This window comes from Physeter macrocephalus, chromosome 8 (genome assembly GCF_002837175.3).
Source record: "Physeter macrocephalus isolate SW-GA chromosome 8, ASM283717v5, whole genome shotgun sequence".
Classification (NCBI taxonomy): domain Eukaryota; kingdom Metazoa; phylum Chordata; class Mammalia; order Artiodactyla; family Physeteridae; genus Physeter; species Physeter macrocephalus.
This window is the reverse complement of record NC_041221.1, coordinates 57609061-57624489: the sequence shown is the minus strand read 5'-3', so window position 1 is coordinate 57624489 and position 15429 is coordinate 57609061. Positions and strand designations below refer to the sequence as shown.

Genomic DNA, 15429 nt, shown 5'->3' with positions numbered 1-15429 from the left:
AGCCTGTGCTCCACAACAGTGAGAGGCCTGCGTACCACAAAAAAAAAAAAAGAAATGATACTAATTCTCTACAACCTCTTACAGAAAACAAAAGCAAGGGAGCATGTCCTAACTTATTCAATGAGACTAGCATTACCTTAATGCTCAAACCAGATAAAGACATTTAAAAAAAGGAAAACTACAGACCAATATCTCTTATGAACATAGATGCAAAAATCCTCAACAAAATATTAGCATATCAAATCCAACAATGTATAAAAAGATTTATACACTCTGACCAAATGGGATTTATTCCACATATGCAAGGCTGATTCAGTATTTGAAAGTCAATTAATGTAATGCCATACATCAACAAGCTGTAAAAGAAAAATCACATGACCAAATTAATTGTCACATAAAAGGCATCTGAAAATAATCCAAGACCCATTCATGCTAAAAACTCAGCAATCTAGGAATAAAAGGTAACTTCCACAATTGGATAAAAAACATATACATAAAATCTACAACTAACATACTTAATGGTGAGTAACTAGACACTTTCCCTAAGACTGGAAAAAAGGCAAGGATATCCCCTCTTGCTACTCCTATTCAACATTGTATAGAAGTTCTAGCTAAAGCAACAGAACAAGAAAATGAAATGAAAAGTATGCCTATTAGGAAGAAACGCATTAAACTGTCCTAGTTTGCAGATGACATCATTGTCTATATAGAAAAATCCAAAAGAATGGACAAAAAAACACCTGGAACTAAAAAGTAATTGTAATAGCAATTTGCAGGATACAATGTTTACATACAAAAGTCAACTGCTTTCCTATATAACCAGCAAAAAACACAGTATCATTTACATTAGCACTGAAAAATAAATAATATTTAGGGGTAAGTCTAACAAAACATGTATATGAAGAATACTAAAAAACTCTGAGGAAAGAAATCACAAAACATCTAATAAATGAAGGGCTATTCCATGTTTATGGATAGGAAGACTCAATATTGTTAAGATGTCAGTCCTCCCCAAGTTGATCTACAGATCAGCACATCCAAATCAAGAATCCAAAATGTTATTTTGAGGATATCACAAAGCTGCTTCTAAATTCATATAGAAGGACAAAAGACCCAAAATACTCAGCATGATACTGTAAAAGAATAACAAAGTCAGAGGACTGACACTGACCTCAGATTCACTACACATATCAGTAATCAAAACAATGTAGTACTGGCAAAAGAACAGACAAATAGATCAATGAAACACAACTGACAGCACAGAAATAGACTACTCAAATACAGTCAACTGATCTTTGGGAAAGAAGCAAAGGCAATCCAATGGAAAAAAGACAGTCTTTTTAATAAGTGGAAGTGGAACACTGCCACATGCAAAAAAAATGAATCTACACACCGACCTTAAACCTTTTACAAAACTTAACTCAAAAACAGATCATAGATCTAAATGTAAGAAACAAAATGATCAAACTTCTAGAACGTAAGAGAAAATTCTAGGTGACCTTGGTTTGGTGCTGAGTTTTTATATACAATACCAAAAGCACAATCCATGAAAGAAAAAAATAGATGACTTATACTTCATTAAAATTAAAAGCTTCTGCTTTGTGAAAGACACTTTTTTAAAAAAATAAATTTACTTATTTTATTTATTTATTTTTGGCTGCATTGAGTCCTCATTGCTACACGCGGGCTTTCTCTAGTTGCAGTAAGTGGGGGCCACTCTTCGTTGCGGTGCGCGGGCTTCTCACTGCAGTGGCTTCTCTTGTTGCAGAGCACGGGCTCTAGGCACACAGGCTTCAGTAGTTGCAGCATGTGGGCTCAGTAGTTGTGGCTCACCAGCTCTAGAGCGCAGGCTCAGTAGTTGTGGCGCACCGGCTTAGTTGCTCCACAGCATGTGGGATCTTCCTGGACCAGGGCTTGAACCCATATCCCCTGCATTGGCAGGCGGATTCTTAACCACTGAGCCACCAGGGAAGCCGTGAAAGACACTTTAAGGAATGAAAAGATAAGCACAGAGTGGGAGAAAACATTTGCAAAACACATATCTGATAAATAACTTTTATTTCCAATATATAAAGAACTCTTAAAATTCCAACAATAAGAAAACCCAATCAAAAGGGAGCAAAAGACCTGAACAGACACCTCACCAAAGAAGATATATAGATGGCAAAGAAGCATATGAAAGTGCCTCAAAATCATATGTCATCAGGGAATTGAAAATTAAGACAAAAATGAGATGCCACTACATAGTAATTAGAATAACTAAAATCAAAAAATCTGACACCGAATACTGATAAGCATGTGGAGCAAGAAGACATCTCATTCACGCTGGTAGGAATGCAAAATGGTATGTAGAGCCACTTTAGAAGACAGTTTGGCAGCTTTGTACCAAGCTAAACAGTCTCAACATACAATCCAGCAACTGTGTTACTAGGGTTTACCCAACTGAACTGAAATCATATGTCCACACAAAATCTGCACAAGAATGTTTATCACAGCTTTATTCATAATTGCCAAAAGCTGGAAACCACCAAGATGTCATCTTCAATAGGTAAACTGGTGAACTGTGGTAGAACCATACAATGGAATGTAATTTAGTAAGGAAAAGAAATGGGCTGGAGAAAATATTTGCAAATCACTTATGTGACGAGGTGTATGCAGAATATATAGAGAACTAGTTAAACTCAACAACAAAACAACCAACTCAATTCAAAAATGAACAAAGGACTTAATAGACATCTCTCCAAAGGAGGTATACAAATGACCAATAAGCACATGAAAAGATCTTCAACATCGCTAATTATGAAGGAAATGTAAATCAAAACCAAGAGATACTACATCTTACTCATTAGGATGGCAAAAGGGGCAAGGGAGGGAGAGAGGAAGAAAGGAGTAAGTGTTGGCAAGGATATGGAGAAATTGAAACCACCAGTTAGAATGTAAAATGGTGTAGGTGTTATGGAAAACAGTATGACAATTCCTCAAAAAATTAAAAATAGAATTACCATATCATCAGGCAATTCTACTTTGGCTATTTATCCAAAATAATTGACAGCAGGGACTCAACTAGGTATTTGTTCACCAAATGTTAATAGCAGCATTACTGATGGTAGCCAAAAAGTGAAAAAAATCAAGTGTCCACTGGTGGATAAATGGATTAAAAACAATGGTATATATGTACAATGAAATTTTATTCAGCCTTGAAAAGCAAGAAAACTCTTGACATATGCTACAACAGGGATGAAACATGAAGAAATGCTAAGTGAAATAAGCCAGTCAGAGAAGGACAAACAGTGCATGATTTCTACTCACATGAAGTACCTAAAGTAGTCAAATTCATAGACAGAAAGTAGAATGGTGGGTGCCAGGGCCTAGTGGGAGAGGATAATGGCGAGTTATTGTTTAACCAGTACAGAGTTTCAGTTTTGGAAGATGACAAAAAGTTCCAGAGCTACATGGTGGTGACGGTTTCACAATAATATGAATGTACTTAATGTCACTGAACTACACTTTAAAATGGTTCAAATGGTAAATTTTGTGTTATGTATATTTTACAATTAAAAAAAAAAGACTATGCCTTGTGAAGAAACTGCTGAACACTGGTTTACACTACCAATAAAGAGAAACATACAAACAAAAGTTTGTCAAAGCCAAAGATTTATAGCTTTGCCTAGAGAAAGCCTCTCCATGTATGTATGTAGAAGTACTCTCTATTTATTAATCACTCATGTCTCTACAAATTTTTAGAAGACTAAATTAAAGCTGTTAAACTTCAATATGATTATTCATTTGTACTGCCTCATGTAGCATATTTTTTTAAATTATACACTTTTTATAAACTTCTAGTTTGTGTCTATGGAATAAAAATTAAGTAATACTTTGCTACCATACTTAATACCGATTGCCACCTTTGTGATTTTTCAGACCATTGCATTGTCACCACTGTTTTGCATAAAAATAGTTGATAATTTTGAATTATTTCACTAATAGATTTATGTCACAAATAAGCAAATAACAGTAAATATTTTAAAATATATTTATAAAAATTTAATGGACAAATACAAGGAAAAGCAAGTCCAGATGAAATACTTGACTCCTCCAGTAAAATAAGTAACTACTGAACATTCTCAGTTATTTAACTAGTTCACCTTTTAGCATCTAGATCCTTAATTTAATCACAATAGTATTACTTCAAAGGTACTTAGCATCCTTTTGGGAAAAAAAAAAAAGATTCTACGAATCAACCATGCATAATTCTCTGTTCCTCATAACGCCTGTTTGTTAGTTATCAGAGCAGTGCACCAATATTCCAGTTCTCCTTCCAAACTTATGGTGAGTGTACACTTCACTGCCATCTCTGAAGTTGGTGTGGGCATGTGACTTACTTTAGCCAATGGAGTGAAAGTTACAGTATCCAGCAGAAGCTTTAAAAATCAGTGTGTAATTACCTATCTCTTTTTCTCTGTCAGGATGATGGTTAGTCTGGGTACCCAAGTGAGGACAAACAGAGGAGTAGAGGTCCCAGCTGTCCCACAGGGACATGCAGCATGAACAAGAAATGAATCTTTGTCATTTTAAGCCACAGAAATTTTGGGGTTTAGTATCCTGGCAGCTTGATAAAAAAATTCTCTATTCAAGTAATTTTCTAAGGAATGCCATATGAGAACGTAAGTTATATGGTATCTGTTTTACATTGCTTGTTTGAGGTTAGAAGTGTTATAGATGGAGAGTTACTATTTTCAAGTGAATCAAGATGTCACTTGAAAAAACTACATTTTTGGTCTTTAAGGTCAACATGATTTACTTTCTTGTGCCTCCAAAGCTCAGAAGGGGTCAAAAAGTCGTTATATGATTTGCTTCACACCACCTTTAATGCTACTGCTTCATCATAGACAGCTCATCTAACTTTTTTTTTAAAAGGCTATGTATTTTATCTTCATTTATCTTCACTTTGAACTATCCGAACTTGTTGCTTATTTGCTTCAATTTAGGAATCTTTACTTTAAAACTTTTAACTACTATAAAACGATTGGGGATTGGTTTGAATTGTATGTAGAAATTATAACACATGATAGTTGAACAGCATAGCATTCATTATCTAGCAATGTTACACCAAAGAGAAAGCTAGTTGGTAGGTATTGCTTACTCTTCAATTCAAAGATGGAGTGTATGTCCTTCAGGAAATCTGGTACACTTAGGCACACTATTTCTTAAAGGCTGATGATTACATGATTAAGAATAATTACAAACACATTGAGAAGAAAAAAATCACTAACATTCATATTCGTTTCATTATTTTAAGTGGAAAATGGTCACACAGTGACTTCAGAGTTGGTCAGAGCCATGTTAAAATTCCGTATCTGCCACTTAAGAGCAAAACAATCCTGAACAAATTACTTCACAACTCTGCACTTCAATTTCCTCATCTGCAAAAATAAGGATAATAATACCTCACAGGATGACTGTCAGAATTAAATAACATGTTAAATAATTGACATGGAGGGCCTGGTGTAGAAAGAAATAAATGTTCTTTCCTTTCCCTCCAATAACAAATAAAACCAGTTCATTTAGTGGCAAGAGAGGAAAGGGAACCCTACAAAGGATTAACAAACACATATTTCCCAGATTTTCTCTAAGAAATGTAAACAGCTAACTTTTCTGTCTAATTAACCACAAAATACTACAAAATCCATTACTCTATTTCTGTCCCTATTCACTCTCACCTGGACTAATACATCCAACACCTAACTGGCCTCCCTGACTCTAGTCTTATCTTCCTTAAAGGCATCTTCCACATCATTAGTGAATTACATCCTATCATGCCACTCCTTTGCTTAAAATCCTTCATTGACTGGTAGTAGTTTACTTTTTTTTTTTTTTTTTTTTTTTTTTTTTTTGCGGTACGCGGGCCTCTCACTGTTGTGGCCTCTCCCATTGCAGAGCATAGGCTCCGGACGCGCAGGCTCAGTGGCCATGGTTCACGGGCCTGGCCACTCCACGGCATGTGGGATCTTCCCGGACTGGGGCACGAACCCGTGTCCCCTGCATCGGCAGGCGGACTCTCAACCACTGCGCCACCAAGGAAGCCCAGTAGTTTACTTTTAAAAATGGAAGTATTTAACGATGGAGTACCACGATATTTATAATTTACTTTCAAATAGATTAAATAAAAACTATATGTGTATGTGCATTTTGCTCATATACATATATATGCATATATAATCATATATGTATTTTGCTTATCTATATACATATAATACATAAATGCAAAATGAGCAAAAAACAGCAAAATATTTACAATGTTAAATTTAAGTGGTGGTTTTATGGATTCATTATACTCTCTCTTGCATGTGTGAAGACTTTTATAAAAAGTTGTAAAATTGAAAAAATGGAAAATATTATAATATTATAATTAGCATGCTTCATCTATGGAAAAATCGAAAAGAAATAAGAATATTTGCTCAAATATGCATAGACAAATTCCAAGCATAAGAAACTGATAACAATGATTTCTTGGGGGTGGGGGTGGGGAGAGCAGTGGTAAATGGGGAACGGAGATGAGAGGAAGACGCTTACATGCTATTTATTTTATAAACACAGAACTCTATGACTGTATTATCAATTCAAAATATTACATTGGAAAGTAGTGTTGACCATATTTTTACTCAATGCATATGGTTACTGTGAGGATTAAATGAGACAACATATATAAAGGCTTAGTAAGTGCTTAGCACTTGGTCAAGGATCAATAAATGTTTTAGCTAAGTCTAGCTGTTGAAGTAAGAAAAAAAAAACTTGGCAATTCCCTGGCGGTCCAGTGGTTAGGACCCTGTACTCTCATTGCCAAGGGCCCAGGTTCAATTCCTGGTTGGGGAACTAAAATCCTGTAAGCCGTGTGGCACAGCCAAAAAAAAAAAAAAAAACTTCAGTATTAATACCATCTAATGTATACAACTTAATTTTAGTCTACACCCTAGGGATGGTTAGTTATACACTCCAGAAGTGGCTACTTACAGACATGAATTTCAAAAATGATTATCAAAATTTATAACAAAGGTTTTTGATTGGCATAAATCAAGACTGAAATTTTTTTTCCTTGATGAAATGGTGGTACTTGAAATTTATGACCGTCTACAAAAACTGCATGTGCACGACTGAACAAGGTTTAAAATTTAGCTAGCTCAGTAGCCTAGACTTTTAGAACACTCAAGGTCTAAAGCTCCATTTGCGCCTAGGATCTCCCACTGTTGCCTGACTTGACCAGTCTTGCCATCAGACTACTGCTATTGTTTATCTTTAGTGAACCAAGATTCTCATCATAAGGCCTGTGAGCTACCTCTTCATAGTGAACCCTACTACCTAACCTGACTGGACAACAGACCATTCCTATCCTAAGAATTTGTTATCGTCTACCTTTAGTCAACCAAGGTATAACCTCATAAAAATACTGAGAAGATTAAATGAGATATAAATGATAAATGCTTAGCACAGCTAATTCTAAGATACAGAGTCAACTACCAAAAAAAGTTCTGATTTAAAATTAACTAAACAATTCACTATCCTAAACTGCTACGGTATATGTTTGCTACCCATGACTGTTTCAGAACAATCATTTTTTGAAATCAGGCACAAACCAAGGAAAAAATTTAGTAATAAATTACTGTAACAAGAGGTGAGCTGTTAATAAAAGAAAAACAGAAAATATCTCGTACTAGTTAGCAATGCCATACTAGTTTAAAATACAGTACATTTTTAAAATAATGCATGTCTATAAATTTAACAGATGTATTAACTTGTTTAAATAAATTCAAATATAATTTTTTAAACTAATATGAAATACAATCTAGACTTTATCACCTCATAAACATTAACAAAACAAAATATATATGCACAAAAGCACAAAAGGCCACATAGAAATGAAGATACACACACAGACACTAAACTTCATAGTGGTTAGCTTAATGAAGATAAATAACCTGCTTGTTACTCAATTAACAGTTTTACAGGTCTTCATACCATTTAAGAAAAACTCAGGGACTTCCCTGGTGGTGCAGTGGTTAACAATCTGCTTGCCAATGCAGGGGACACGGGTTAGAGCTCTGGTCCGGAAAGATCCCACATGCTGCAGAGCAACTAAGGCCGTGCACCACAACTACAGAGCCTGCGCTCTAGAGCCCGTGAGCTACAACTACTGAGCCTGCATGCTGCAACTACTGAAGCGTGTGTGCCTAGAGCCCTGCTCTGCAACAAGAGAAGCCACCGCAATGGGAAGCCCACGCACCGCAACAACGAGTAGCCCCTGCTCGCCGCAACTAGAGAAAGCCCACGTGCAGCAATGAAGACTCAATGCAGCTAAAAATAAATAAATAAATAAATAAATTATTTTTTTTAAAAAAAGAAAGAAAAGCAGCATTCACTTTAAGATTTATGCAGGAGACCTGGTATAAATCTTGGTGTGGTCAAGATAGCGTAGTAGGATGACCCGGAACTTACCTCCTCCCACGAGCACAACATCTATGAGAAAACCTGAAGACTGGCAGAAAAGACTTTTCACAGCTAAAGACATAAAGAAGGAAACAGGATGAGATGGTTAAGAGGGGCAGAGATGTGGTATAGTCAAGACCTATACTAGCAGATAGGCAACCCACAAATGGGAGGACAATCACAATTGCAGAGGTTCTCCCCAAGGAGCAAGAGGTCCAAGCCCCATATGGGGCTCCCCAGCCCAGAGGTCCTGAACCAGGAAGAGGAGAACAGCTGGCTGTGAAGGCCAAGAGGACTTGAGTACAACAGAGCCAGAGGGCTCTAGGAAACAGATTCCACTCTGAAGTGGTGCATATAAAATCTCACACACTCCAAGTCCCACTGCAGAGGCAGTAATTTGAATGGAGCCTGGGTCAGACCTACTTATTGATTTTGGAAAGCCTCCCAGAGAGGCAGTAGGCAACTGAGACTCCCCCTGGGGACACAGAGGCTGGCAGCAGCCATTTTGGGGAGCTCATCCTACCATGAGGACACTGGTGTTGTCAAATAACATTTTGGAGTCCTCCCGCTAGCTGATTAGTGCTGGGGGCTTACTGGCCCACAAGTGGGCCAGCACCAGCTTGAGGTCACCTTGGGCCTCACAGCCAGCCACCCTAGGTCCTGGCCCTGTCCACCAGCAGGCTGGCACCAACCCTGGAAGCCCCCAGTTAGTGGTACAGCCAGCTGTACCAGGACCTGACCCGGCCCACAAGCAGGCCAGCAGCCACTACAAAAGGCAGGGCCTCACAGCCAACCAGGTTGGGAGCTAGCCCTGCTTACCAGTGCACCCCCAGTAGTTGGTCCCACAACAGAAGGGCCCATGCAGTCCACACAGGGGGCAGTCCTAGAGCTTATAGGTCTGGTGACCAGAGTGGAGTGTGCTGCTGGGCCCCACAGGATGTAACCTATACTCTTAGTTCTCCAAGCTCAGGAAATGTAATCAACCTATCTAACACATAGAAACAGACACAGAAATTTAGGCAAAATGAGGAGAAAGAGGAATATGTTCCAAACGAAGGAACAAGAACAAAACCCCAGAAGAACAACTAAGTGAGGTAGAGATCAGCAATCTATCTGATAAAGAGTTCAAGGTAATGATCATAAAGATGCTCAACAAACTTCTGAGAAGAATGAATGAAGTGAGAAGTTTAACAAAGACATAGAAAATATAAAGGAAAACCAAACAGAGCCAAAGAATACAGTAACTGAAATTAAAAATAAACTAGAAGGAATCAACAGATGATACGGAAGAACAGAGCATGGACCTGGAAGAGAAGCAGAATTAACCCAAGCTGAACAGAAAAAAGAATTTTTAAAAAATGAGATAGTTTAAGAGACCTCAATATCAAGCATACTAATACTCACAGTATAGAGGTCCCAGAACAAGAAGAGAGAAAGGGGCTGAGAATTTATTTTAAAAAATAAAAGCTAAAAACTTCTCTAAACTGGGGAAGGAAACAGACATGTAGGTCCAGGAAGCACAAAAAGTCCCAAACAAGATGAACCCAAAAAGATCCACACCAAGACACATTATAATTAAACGGCAAAAACTAAAAACAGAGAATCTTAAAAAGCAGCAAGAATCCTACTAGATATTTAAAGCAAAGTTAACACCCGTCCTTCTCAAACTATTTCAGTAATTGAAAAGGGAAGAATACACCCAAACTCATTCTATGAGGCAAGCATCACCCCAATATCAAAACCAACAAAGACATCACAAAAGAGGAAACTACAAGCCCAAATCACTGATGAAATAAAAGAAAAAATCCTCAGCAAAATACTAGCAAACAGAATTCAATGATACATTAAAAGTATCATACACCATGACCAAGTGGGCTTTATCCCAGGAATGCAAGAATAGCTCAGTATCTGCCAATCAATCAGCGTTATACACCATATTAACAAATTGAAGAAGAAAAATTGCAGAAAAGAGCATTTGACAAAATCAATATTCATTTATGATAAAAATTCTCAACCAAGTGGGTGTAGAGGGAAAATACCTCAACATAATAAAAGCCATATATGGGGCTTCCCTGGTGGCACAGTGGTTGAGAGTCCGCCTGCCGATGCAGGGGACACGGGTTCGTGCCCCGGTCCGGGAAGATCCCACATGCCGCGGAGCGGCGCGGCTGGGCCCGTGAGCCATGGCCGCTGAGCCTGTGCGTCCGGAGCCTGTGCTCCGCAACGGGAGAGGCCACAACAGTGAGAGGCCCGCGTACTGAAAAAAAAAAAAAAAAAAAAAAAAAAGCCATATATGACAAACCTACAGCCCAACTCATACTCAACGGCGAAAGTTGAAAGCATTTCCTCTAAGATCAGGAACAAGAAAAGGATGCCAACTCTCACCGCTTTTATTCAACATAGTACTGTAAGTCCTAGCCATATCAATCAGGCAAGAAAAAGAAATAAAAGGAATCCAAATTGGAAAGGAAATGTAAAACTGCCACTGCTTGAGGATGACATGATACTATAAATTGAAAATCCTAAAGATGCCACCAAAAAGCTATTAGAACTAATAAATGAATTAGTAAAGCTGCAGGACAAAAAATTAATATATGGTAATCTCTTGTGTTTCTATACACTAAAAACAAACTATCAGAAAGAGATATTAAAAAAAAAATTCCATTCACAATTATGGCAAAAAGAATAAAATACCTAGGAATAAATCTAACCAAGTAGGTAAAAGACCAATACTTGAAAAACTATAAGACGGTGATGAAAGAAACTGAAGATGACACAAATAAATGAAAAGATATACTGTGTTCATGGATTGGAAGAATTAATATTGTTAAAATGACCATACTACTCATGGCAATCTAATACAGATTCAATGAGATCTCTATCAAAATACCAATGGCATTTTTCACAGAACTAGAACAAATAATTCTAAAATTCATAGGGAAACACAAAAGATCCCAACTGGCCAAAACAATCTTGAGAACGAACAAAGTTGGAGGCATCATGGTCCCTGATTTCAAACTATATTACAAAGTTACAGTAATCAAACAGTATGGTACTGGCATAAATACAGATCAATGGAACAGAATAGAGAGCCCAGAAAGAAACCAACACTTTGGTAAATTATTCTACAAAAGAGGAGGCAAGAATATACAATGGAGGAAAGACAGCCTCTTAAATAAATGATGTTGGGAAAACTGGACAGCCACATGCAAAAGAATCAAACTAGACTACATTCTCACACCGTATACAAAAATAAACTCAAAATGGATTAAAGAGGTAAATGTAAGACCAGACAGCATAAAAATCCTAGAAGAAAACATAGGCAGTACGCTGTTTAACACTGGTGTTAGCAATATTTTTTTTTGGATATGTCTCCATAGGCAAGGGAAACAAAAGCAAAACAAAAATAAACAAATGGGATTACATCAAACTAAAAAGCTTTTGCACAGCAAAGGATGCTGTCAACAAAATGAGAAGGAAACCTACTGAATGGGAGAAGATATTTGCTTACAGAATATCTGATAAGAGGTTAATATCCAAATATGTACAAAGAACTCATACAACTCAACATCAAACAAACAACCCAATTAAAAGATGGACAGAGGGCCTGAATAGACATTTTTCCAGAGATACACAGATGGCCAAAAGACACATGAAAAGATGCTCAGTATCACTAATCATCAGGGAAATGCAAATCAAACCACAATGAGATATCACCTCACAAATTTCAGAATAGCTATTATCAAAAAGATAACAAATAACAAGCGTTAGGGAGGATGTTGAGAAAAGGGAACACTTGTGCACTATCAGCGGGAATGTAAATTGGTACAGTCACCATGGAAAACAGTATGGAAGTCCCCCCCACCAAATTTAAAAACAGAGCTATCATATGGTCCAGCAATTCTGCATCTGGGTATTTTTCTGAAGAAAACAAAAACTAATTCAAAAAGATATTTGCACCCCTATGTTCACCACAGCACTATTTACAATAGCCAAGATAAGGAAGCAAACTAAGTATCCATCCATAGATGAATGAATAAAGAAGATATAGTGTATATAAACAATGGACTATTACTCAACCATAAACAAGAATGAAATCTTGCCATTTGAGACAATACAGATGAATCTAGAGGATAGTATACTTAGTGAAATAAGTCAGGCAGAGAAAGACAAATACTGTATGATTTCACTTATATGTGGAATCTAAAAAAACAAAACAAACGACCAAATATAACAAAACAGAAACAGATTCATAGATGCAGAGAACAAACCAGTAGTTCCTAGGGGGGAGGGGATGAGGAGGATGAGACAAATAGCTAAGAAATATTTAAGAGGTACAAATGACCAGTCATAAAATAAGTAAGTCATATGGATGTAATGTACAGTTTAGGGGGTATAGTCAGTAATACTGTAATAACTTTGTATGGTGACAGATGATAACTAGACTTACTGTACTAATCATTTCATAATGTATAAAAATACTGAATCACTATGTTGTACAGCTGAAACTAATATAACAAGTCAATTATATTTCAACAAAAAAAGAAAAAATTTTTTCTTAATTTATCCAAATCCAATGAAATAATAGACTACTAGACCTGAATAGAGTACTTAGAACTCTCAATGATTTCCCTAAATAAATTACTTAACTAAATGCTTAAGTCTACGACTTTTACACAAGAAGTATTTTCAGGTCTGTATATGCAATTTCATTTCAATCACAAAACTGACATAGTCAAAAAGAAAATGAGATATGGGGGTGGAGTCAAGATGGTGGTGTGGGAAGACACCAAGTTAGCATCTCCCCACAACTAGGGCACCTGCTGGCTGCTGGTGGGGGACCCTGACGCCCAAGGAGATGGAAGGAACCCCCAAGTGAACTGGTAGAACATGGGGGGACAGGGCGGGTAGGAGAAGTGGAAGCCAGACAGGATTGGGGCCCCTGAGGCCAGGGAGATCAGGATAGGTAGCTGGGAGGGGCCTTCTGGGAGGAGCAGGAGAGGAGCCCAAGCATTTGCCCCACCCATGAGGCCTGGGGAGGCTGCTGAGTTCCCAGGCCGGTCCCCTGCCCTGCAAGGCCCCCCTCACCCCAGCCACATTGGTCCTGGGGGCACAGGAGGGTGTGCAGGGATATCAGGAGAGGCAGGCAGGAGGAGCCATCCAGGAGGAGGAGAGGAGCAGAGGGCATTTTCCCCACCCACTCGAGCACGGGGAGCCTGCAGAGCTCCCAGGACGGTCCCCTGACCTCCAAAGCCCCCTCCAGGCTCTGTGGGTCCTTAGGAGCATAGGAAGGAGGCCAGGCAAATCAGGAGAGGCAGGTGGGAGGAGCCATATGGGAGGAGTGGCAGAGGAGTGGAGGGTGTTTGCCCTGCCCACTTGGGCCAGGGAGCCTGCTGACTCCCAGGCTGGTCCCCTGCCCTCCAAGGTGCCCCCCTCGCTGGCCACATTGGTCCTGGGGGCATAGGAGGGAGGTCCCCTCTCCCACTGGCTGCACTGGTCCTGGGGGCACAGGAAGGAGGCTGAGGGGAGTTCAGGAGAGGCAGGGGGGAGGGGCCCTCCGGGATGCAGGAGCAGGAGAGGAGAGGAGGGCATCTGCCCTGACCACTCAAGCACAGGAAACCTGCTGGGCTCCAGGGTGAGGTTCCCCCACCTTCTGAGACCAGGAGTGGGGGGCGTGCCTGGGCCCCTTCCGTTCTTTGAGCCTAAGCCCCACCCCCCACAGCCCCCAGGGCCTTTTCCAGCCCTGTGGGTCCTAAGCATAGGCCTCACCGACTGCCCAAACTTCGCCCTTGCTTAGGCCCTGCCCTCCACAGCCAAGGCCTCCCCCCATTTTTTTTTCCTTTTTTTTTCTCTTCTCCCTCCTCCTCTTTTTTACTACTGTGGTACTGTTGTACCTTCCAGTTGTTGATTCACGGATATTTTCATTTTCATATTCTTTCTAACATATCTGTTAGTTGCCTAGTCTAATTTTATTTTTTACTTTGTTATTGTTCTCTCTTTTTTTTTTTCCCACCCCACGCAGCTTGCTGGATCTTAGTTCACAAGCCAGGGGTTGGCCCGAGGCTCCTGCAGTGGGAGTTCCGTGTCAGAACCACTGGACTAACAGAGAATCTCAGACGCCAGGGAATATTCATCAGAGTGAGGTCTCACAGAGGTCCTCATGTCAGCACCAAGACCCAGCTCTACCCAACAGCCTACAAACTCCAGTAATGAAATTGAAACCGTAATTTTAAATCTTCCAACAAACAGAAGTCCAGGACCAGATGGCTTCACAGGTAAATTCTATGAAACATTTAGAGAAGAGCTAACATCGATCCTTCTCAAACTCTTCCAAAAAATTGCAGACGGGGAAACACTCCTAAATTCATTCTATGAAGGCACCATCACACTGACATCAAAACATATCACAAAGAAACGAAAATTATACACCAATATCACTAATGTACATAGATGCAAAAATCCTCATCAAAATACTCAAACAGAATCCAAAAACACATCAAAAGGATCACACACCACGATCAAGTGGAATTTATCCCAGGCATGCAAGGATTTTTCAATATACGCAAATCAATCATTGTGATACACCACATTAACAAATTAAGTAATAAAAATCACATGATCATCTCAACAGATGCATAAAAAGCTTCTGACAAAATTCAACACCCACTTATGATAAAAACTCTCCAGAAAATGGGCATACAGAAAACCTACCTCAACATAATAAAGGCCATATATGACAAACCCACAGCAAACATCATACTCAATGGAGAAAAACTGAAAGCATTTCCACTAAGATCAGGAACAAGACAAGGATGTCCACTCTCACCACTGTTATTCAACATAGCTTTGGAAGTTCTAACCACGACAATCAGAGGAGAAAAAGAAATAAAAGGAAAAGAAGATGTAAAACTGTCACTGTTTGCAAATGACATGGTACTATACATAGAG

General features: G+C 38.8%; 1 protein-coding gene across 4 annotated transcripts in view; it reads right to left on the bottom strand.

Annotated features, from left to right (window-relative positions):
• NDUFS4 (NADH:ubiquinone oxidoreductase subunit S4) overlaps window positions 1-15429 on the bottom strand; it is a 134229-nt gene that overhangs the window by 85459 nt on the left and 33341 nt on the right. For 2 of the 4 annotated variants that reach the window (XM_028492903.2, XM_055086553.1), the window contains one exon: window positions 8491-8553. The exons of the other annotated variants lie outside the window; for them this stretch is intronic. In XM_028492903.2, coding sequence (XP_028348704.1) covers window positions 8491-8553 — 63 coding nt within the window. The remainder of the gene's footprint in view (window positions 1-8490; window positions 8554-15429) is intronic. 4 annotated transcript variants of the gene reach the window in all.